This window comes from Cupressus sempervirens, chromosome 7, assembly GCF_028749045.1.
Source record: "Cupressus sempervirens isolate cs-2001-9-10 chromosome 7, ASM2874904v1, whole genome shotgun sequence".
Lineage (NCBI taxonomy): Eukaryota > Viridiplantae > Streptophyta > Pinopsida > Cupressales > Cupressaceae > Cupressus > Cupressus sempervirens.
In genome coordinates this window covers 72,476,550-72,485,534 of record NC_143124.1, presented here as the reverse complement: position 1 = coordinate 72,485,534, position 8,985 = coordinate 72,476,550, and the positions used below count along the sequence as shown (strand labels likewise).

Here is an 8,985-nt window from a genome sequence, read left to right as displayed (position 1 = left end):
AGGGTATTCACAAAAAGAAGGGATTGATTACACTGAAACTTTTGCCCCAGTAGCAAAGATTAGTACTGTCAGAGTTATTATAGCATTAGCAGCTCATTTTAAGTGGCCTCTACACCAAATGGATGTTAAAAATGCATTTTTGAATGGTGAAATTGATGAAGAGATTTATATGACTCAGCCACAAGGATTTGAAATACAAGGGAAAGAACATTTGGTTTGCAAATTAAGGAAGTCTTTATATGGTCTCAAACAGGCTCCAAGGGCTTGGTATGCTAAAATTGATGAATATTTTCAAATTCAAGGCTTCCATAATAGTCCACATGACCCAAATTTGTATGTGAAAGAATTTTCTAGTGGTGATATCATAATCATTGTGCTTTATGTTGATGATCTTATTATCACAGGACATAGCATGGATAAAATTAGTAACATAAAGTTAAGCTTGCAAAATACATTTGAGATGACAGATCTTGGTTTTCTACACTATTTTCTTGGTATACAAGTATGGCAAAAAGATGATGGATTTTATCTTTCTCAAACTAAGTATGCCCTAGACATATTGAAGAGGTTTCAAATGACAGATTGTAAAAGTGTATCTACTCCAATTGCTCTAGGGTTGAAATTAAGCAAAGACATGGAAGGTGAAAATGTTGATCCTACCTTATATAGGCAATTGGTTGGTAGTCTTGTATATTTAACACACACTCGTCCTGATATTTCTTTTGCAGTTAGTGTGGTTTCCAGATTTTTGAGCTCACCTAAAGTCCCACATTGGATAGCTGCTAAAAGAATACTAAGATATGTGAAAGGGACTTTAACGATGGGCATCTATTATTCATTTCATGGAGATATTTCCCTTGTTGGCTATTCAGATTCTAATTGGGCAGGATGCATGGATGATCGTAAGTCCACTACAGGTTATGTTGTCTATCTTGGTGCAGGTCCCGTTTCTTGGTGTAGTAAAAAGCAATCTACCATAGCTCTATCCACTACAGAAGCTGAATATACTGCGGCAAACGAAGCAGCAAAAGAAATCACTTGGCTACGAGCTATCTTATTAGTCCTTAGGCAACATCATGTAGGGCCTTCTCTACTTCATTGTGACAATCAAAGTGCCATATCATTGTCTAAGAATCCCGTGTTCCATGCTCGCACCAAACATATTGAAGTTTATCATCATTATATCAGGCATCTCCTCCAACAACAGGTGATTCATCTTCAATATTGCAAGACAGAGGACCAGATTGCTGACTTATTCACCAAGGCTTTAAGTGAAGCCAAGTTTGTATCTCTTCGACATCTTTTGGGCTTAAGAGCAGTGACATAATTGTCTCATGATTTTCATTCAGGGGGGATTCTTATGAATTCCAACCACTGTATTTAGGAAATAACAGATTGTAAATGGGTACCTAACAAGGCCTTAGGCCAGGACCCATCATATGTAGATTATGGGGGGATATTTAGATATTAGATATTTAGTATAGCTATTGTAATTAATTTAGGGGGGATGTCAACGTAAATTAATTCCAAAGCAAAGCATGGTCAGCACCGACCAGATGCTTCCAGAAGGCATGTGCGGCCATCCCTCCAACTGCCAACTAATCTTATTAAAAACATTACCAAACTCTTCTCTAGAATACTCTGTACATTCAGCTATAAATAGACTGGCTGGGCCTGGAGTTTAGCAGCGCTCATTTCCTGAGTCTTTTGCTGTGTTAAATTCTCTCTGTTTTTGTTCAAAACCTTATGAATAATTTTGAAACATCAAATTTACCCATCACTCTTTTTAAATTTTCACATTCGGAAAAGATAAGACTCTTGAGCTTCTCACATCCATCAATTGTGACAGTCTCCAAGTTACCTGGACCCTGAATAAGTGGCAACACTTCAAGCTTTGGACAGGCACGAATGTTAATGCTTGCAACCTTTTCAATATTTAACATTCCTGATATTGTTTCCAAATTTCTGCAATCGTCGAACTCAAAACATGCTGGCTTGAAAGAGTCATCTACATTAATCCACTTCAAGTTGCTCTGACCTACTACACGCAGCTGCTCAAATATCGGACACCTTGAAATGACCAATTCTACGAGCTTCTTAAGATCGGATATTCCTGCCACGACTTTCAGACTACGACACTGGCGAAGTACAAGTTTCTCCATGCTGTACTAACTTATAACACTCAACTCCTCAAGGTCACTGCACCTAGAAATGTTCAATTCTATCAGCTTCTTAAGATTAGATAATCCCGGCATGGTCTTCAGCCGACCGCAATCATCAATTGTAATTTTTTCCAAACTATTTGAGAGTACTGATAAATCTGAAAATTCTTTTATGGAAACCCTATGCAAATGCAGCTCTTTCAACCGGGTGGGAGCCTGAAATTCAAAATAACATTCAATTGCTAGTAATAGTAGAGAGGGTAAATACCGTTAATGGCAATTTAATTTTCATTTCAGAGCACAATACCTTTACGCTGCTCTGCCACAATATTTTGAGGCATAAATTATGAACTATCGAGCTTCCAAAATTTGGAGAGGAGTCCTTGAAGTCGAAGGATTACTTCGCTGCAATTAATATATTTGGATGTAATTTTTAAAAATACGTCATGAATGTGTTTGTGGAGTGAGTTCTTAAAACCGCTTCCTAAGAATAGAATAATTTAGATAATGCCTCAGTTGTATAATTTAGATAAATATTCTATTACGATTCGAGCACCTGGTAATATCCCACTGTGATGACCGCACCAAACTTAAAAACAAATTATTATTTTTAACCAACCTTTATTGGCTAGCGATAACAAAGAAAGTTCCGCTGATTGAAATGTAGTTTTCATCGACAATGTAATACCTGTAATAAGACTCAGATTCCGAAAATGGTCGTAGGAGAGCTTAATCCGCAATAAAACCGTTGACCTTTCCGTACTGACATCTGATTCTCCAAGAAGATATGTAACATCACATTTCATGGACTCGTCATAAAATGAATGGAAGCATCTAGCTTTGGTTTGCCGGACGAGAATGTTTTTGAATCCCTTTGATCCCTACAATCACAAAACCATCACAGACTTGTATTAAGAAGGTCAAAGATGTAAAGTATCTCATGGTACGAAGCAGAAACTGGGAAGAGACACAACCATACCAGATATTCAAGGTCTCCTCGGCGCCACAACCGAGGTGGGCTCAAGCTATTTGCAATTTCTCTTCCCATGTCCCGCAGATGGTCATGCATTCTCAAATATTTAGAATGCCCTTCCATTTTTTGAACAAGACACTTATTTTTAAGTGTTTCCAGGGCATGCTGAGCGCTCCATCCCGATGCCTCCCATACTTCCATGGCTTCATTCTTGGATTTGTCAATAAAAAAACATGCTATATCCATGAAAATCTGCTGTTCCTCGTAGTCCAGTGCATCAAAGCTTATTTTGAGCCTTCGATGTATGTCCCTATGTAGTGTCTTGCTGGCTTTTTCTAATTCTAACTGTATGCGTGAATATGTGGCCTTTGCTAACACACACACTTCAATACGGTCATTGTATGCGGATTCATCCTGGAATGAACATTGGATTATTCATCCGAAAATCAGCCCTGCAAAGCGACTTGTTGCCTTCTATCTAAAGGGAATTACTTATCAGATATCCTCAGATTTGAGGTGTTTAAGCAACCAGACCCTCTAAGAACGAAGGATTTGACAATGAAATTAAGCTAAGAATGAGTATGCAGATTAATCTAGAATGAAAGATGCAATGTAATCTAAGAACAAATAAAGCAAACTAGATTAAGCATATGCATGATTAAACTAAAATGAGATTAAACTAAGAATGAGAATGCGTGCAAGAAATGTAAGTAAATGTGAGCATGAATTTCAACAACAATTCGATAGCAAATCAATTCATCCTCCTCAAAATGAAGAGATGAGGGTCTCTTAAATAGACTTTCCCAAAATTCATCAATGGTTGAGATCAATTCGGATCAACGGTCAGGATTAAAGATGAGGTTCAGTCATAAAGGGAGATTCCCAAATTAAAGGGAGTTAACAGATTTAATTTGAGTTAAAAAAAGAGTTAACTGTTTTAATTTGAATAGAAAAAGGAGTTAACTCATTTAACTCATTTTTTATCAATAGTGAACTGGAAATTTCCCTTTTTGAACTGAAGAGAGATTTTGTTGAGATATTTAATTTAATAAAATGAGATATGCTCTCATAATTACTTTTTCTATTTAATTAAATAATCTTTAATTAATTAGAGATAATTTTTTTATTTAATTAAATAACTTCATTTAATTAATTAGGAATGGCTTCCCATTTAATTAAATAACTTTGTTTAATTAATTAGAAGTAAGTACTCCATTTAATTAATTAATTTCATTTAATTAATTAGAAATACCTTTCCCATTTAATTAAATAATTAAATTTAATTAATCAAGATAGGCATATTTATTAAATTAAATAAATTTAATTCCATAATACATTAGCCTTAGGATATAATTTAATTTAATTAAAGTATAAATACTTAATAATTAAATTATAATTAAATCAAGTAGGTTTAATGCGACTAATATGAGTACGTACTATATAAATTAAATAAGAAATATGATGAATGCAGATTAGGGTTTTTTGCATCTGACAATTAAGTCAAGTAGCGAATAGCAGAATGAGAATTGCCTATTAGAATAGGACTTAGAAATTATCAGAAATAGACTAGAATTGGTATAATGACAATGAGCCAATTTTGGTGTATGACATTTCACCCTTCTTTGAATGAATGTGCGAGCAGCACGTTTAATTCAAAGATAATCAGAAAGCATGATGCGAACATGAGATTGGTTCCGAAGGTGATGACACGGAGACCAATTGATAAGCTTTTAAGGACCATCTCTAGAACAGAGCTTAATCCTAAGGAATCCAAGTAGAGCACCTAAATACCTAAGATCGATAGCATTTAAAAGACTACCTCTAGAACAAAGCGTAATCTTTAAAGATCTAGATAGAACATCTAGATACCTAAAATTGATAAGCATTTAAAAGGTTTCTTCAGAACAAAGTTTAACCTTTAAGGATCCAGATAGAACACCTGGATACTCGAGAGTGATAAAGCATTTAGAAGACTATCTCCAAAACAAAGCTTAATCTTCAAGGATCTAGATAGAACACCTAGATACCTCGAATTGAAAGCATTTAGAAGATTATCTCCAGCACGAAGCTTAACCTTCAAGGATCCGGATAGAACACCTAGATACCTAAGATTGATAAAAGATAACAAGGTCCAATCATGAGTCATAGAATCATCCCCAGAACAAGGCTTGATCCTGAGGAGTCGGGGTTTAGACTGTCCCAATACCTGTCCATCGAACTCTGAAAAGAGTTGTTATAAGATTGATCAGTTGATGAAAAGATAGGATAGATAGGAAAGATGCCAAATAGAAAAGGAACAAGATGCCCCGAGTGATTAGATGCCCCAAGTGATAGATGGCAAAGATGCCAGATAAAAGGGAACAAGATGCCTCAAGCATTGAGTATTCAATGATGTAATCATCCTGCCCCCTCGGGAGCAAAATCAAAAGATGACACACCTGAAATATGATTTGAAAGTATATCATGAGATATAGAAGAAATCTAAGATTCAAAAAAATTTAAAAGAGATCAGAACGATCTAAAGATTGGGTTGATTTGAAATGATTGCAAAGTTGCAAAGACCAAGTTTGACCAATAGTTGACCAGATTCAGCCACAGTTGACTTAAGTTGACTATTTTCAAAATGAATTTTGAAAATATGGAGAATGTAAAGTTGAAAGGATTCCAAGAATCATAAAATATCAGAAAGATTTGGGCTGCACAAGCGTTCGATCACGTCGGTCTCCAAAATTTTAGAATGCATTTTTGAGGCTCTTAGGTGTGTCAAATTTTGAATTTAATCCTAAAAATGGATCTAGAATGGTCCAATTAGCTAGGGGTGCGATTTTTGCGCAAATCCGAGCACTTTGAAAAATTTGGTCAACACCTATATAAGGGCTCGAAGGGTCATTTTCAATTCATTTGTGCTTTTGTCTTGTAGTGATTATGAGCTCTGATAGAGATATGGTAGTGAAGGTGAGATATCATCATTTTGAGCACTCCAAACGACACAGTCGGCTAGTAGACTACGAACCATCGGTGAGTCGTTGATTTTCCATCTTCGTACTTTTGTTTTCACACATTTTTAGGTCATTTATTGCATGTTTTTAGCATGTTTTAGGCTTGTCAATTCTTTCTTCGCATGAGACCGATCTCTTCTAGCGTGAAGATCTTCTTTCTTCACGTGAATAAACAAGATGTGCTGTTTCTTCATGCGCGGCCTGAGGATCTTTGCATGGGATAATTTTGGTTTCGAGCGAAGATGGGGATTCTTCACGCGAGGCGATTCGTGTTTCGCGTGATAATCTCGCTTCTCACGCGAAAAGCTCTATTTTTGCGCGAGAATCTCTTTTTTCACGCGAAGGCGAGATTCTTCATGCGAAGAAAGAACTATTTTGCGCGAAACTGAATATCTTCACACGAGATTTCACAAATCTCGCGCGAAATCTCATGACAGTTTTGTGATTTCGCACTTAGAAATTGCATTTTATTTTGTTTTGATGCTTCAATTTGACTTGATACTGATATTTTTTTGTCATTTTCTCTGTGGTGCTTGTAGGAGGTCTTTGGAGATGTTTCATTCAGATCTCATTATCCACCATATGGAGAGTTATTGCGAAGTCTGGATGACGTAGATCGGGCACACATTGCTCGATTGGGTTTGTCTTCTCTTTGTCGGATTCCAGCCATGATGGTGAATCACATCCTTCTCACTGCAATGGTAGAGTGTTTCCATTCAGAGATGAACACCTTTCATTTGCCAATGGGTGAGATGACTATCACACCAGAGGACATCTGGAGGATCTTGCAGATTCCTTTCCACGGTGCTCGGGTGGTATATGATACAGTGCTCCGGTTAGGGATAGAGGCACTATCCATTGTTTTTGAGAGAGAGCTACCGAGAGGCAGGGCCATCAACTGGGATGAGTTGATGCATACTTATGGACCTACACACAGGTTGGCATTCGTGCTGGGTATTTTCTTGAGCTACTTGCTATGTCCTGATAGAGGACAACATGGGTTGGAGTGTGGATGGGGTGTCATGCTCCGTAGGATGGTTGAGGCACCCGAGATCTTTGGGTGGGGTTAGTGCATTTTGGCCCATCTTTTTCATGAGATGCATGAGGTCGTCTTTCACGAGAAGAAGACCATGGCAACGGGTGTATATGTATTACAGATCTAGGCCTGGGAGCATCTCCTAGTATGTAGGCCGATTTTTGAGGATTCTCGGGAGCCCATGGAGCCCTACATCTGCAGATATCGAGGGCATATTACCCAGACACACTTGGGTAAGACTGAGCACTGGCAGACACATCTTGATGACCTAGTGTCCATTATACGGTGACCTTGGAGAGAGACAGAGGACTGGGATGATGCCCCCAGAGAGCTGCCATGGATGTTTAGTTCTCGACCACTGGCGGGCAGGACGACATCAATCATAGAGAGATTCGTGATCTCACGAGTGTGGCGGCAGTATGGCCGACCATAGGACATTTCAGCTGAGTACTATGCCTATGCCAGGGTGTAGAGGGATATTGAGCGGGGATGGCCTCCACGGATGGATCCAGGATGATCCATGATAGACATCTGCAGCCTAGCTGCAGTTCAGTGGGACTACCTACTGACGATAGTAGATACTAGGATGACACCTGCATATCAGGCATTTTGTATCAGTCATCCATTCCCACGTTTTACAGATCCAGTGGGGATGGCAGGGCAGGTAGTGCAGGAAGAGAGACAGGCACCCCAGCAGCAGCAGGCACAGCCATAGCCACTAGTTCAGCCATAGCAGCAGTCACGAGTTCGCCACAAGGTTTAGCAGATGTAGATTCCCCCATGTCAAATGGGATCAGACCTAGGTTTCAGGGGTAGTGGGGCTGGACAGGGAAGATGCCACAGGTAGAGGACAGAGGACAGAGGAGGCCCCTCAGAAAGAGGCTCCTCAGCAGCAGGTGCCACCATAGCCACAGGCACCACCACAGTAATAGGCACATGAGATGCTTGATGAGGATATGTCGGATCAGCCGGTAGGTGGGGTACAGGATGCGGTACGGCGGTACTGAGAGCGGGTTCGTGTAGCCTCCAGACAGTTGGGAGAGTTACAGATTGCATTGGCAGTCAGGGATGCGCAGCTAGTAGAGCGACAACGGGAGACAGATTTTCAGAGGGAGCATGCGGAGATTGCAGAGCGGAGATTGGAGCTGACATAGGATGAGATCCTCTTCTAGTAAGTTCATGCAACATATTATTATGCGGCATATACTAGTGTAGTACTTGATGAGATCTTGCAGGTTTAGCGATTCTCTCAGTATGCGCGAGAGTCTGGAGGCACACGACCTCCTGCCAGGTCAGAAATGCCACCGCCACCTCCGCCACCTGCTGCCCCTGCTCCTCCTACTCTTGGAGGTGAGGATTCGGGACAGAGTTAGACGCTCTGCACCTGATTTTTTATTTTGATCTCTAGCTATGTATTGATTGGTGTGCCAACACCACATGTATCATTTTTGATGATTGCGCTCGAGTAGCATCCATTTTTTGTATCGACCCATTCTTTTGATATATATATATATATATATATATATATATATATATATATATATATATACGAGATTTTGAGCCGAGTGTTCCTATGTACATGTCATTGTCTGTTTTGTTTTACTTTGATGTACATGAGATGTATGTTGTACTTAGATAGAATGCATATGCATGAACTAACATCTGACGTAGTGTTGCATGTTTTTGTTTGACGGTCACAAGTATTCCATTGAGGATCGTGAATCGACAAACCAAATGCTTGTGCAGCCATGGAAGAATCTGATGTATGTGGAGTATGAATAGAATGACCATCGAATTGTGTGCTAATGCAAATGA

At 39.0% G+C, this 8,985-nt stretch overlaps 1 protein-coding gene across 1 annotated transcript; it reads right to left on the bottom strand.

Moving 5' to 3' along the window:
• Window positions 1-2,168: 2,168 nt before the first annotated feature.
• Window positions 2,169-7,952, bottom strand: LOC149545552 (TMV resistance protein N-like). Its single transcript, XM_089793799.1, has 6 exons — window positions 7,810-7,952; window positions 3,142-3,445; window positions 2,851-3,043; window positions 2,719-2,732; window positions 2,470-2,481; window positions 2,169-2,378 (listed from the first exon to the last, which is right to left on the bottom strand). Exons 1-6 carry the CDS (start codon window positions 7,950-7,952, stop codon window positions 2,169-2,171), a joined length of 876 nt encoding a protein of 291 aa, XP_089649925.1.
• Window positions 7,953-8,985: the final 1,033 nt, after the last annotated feature.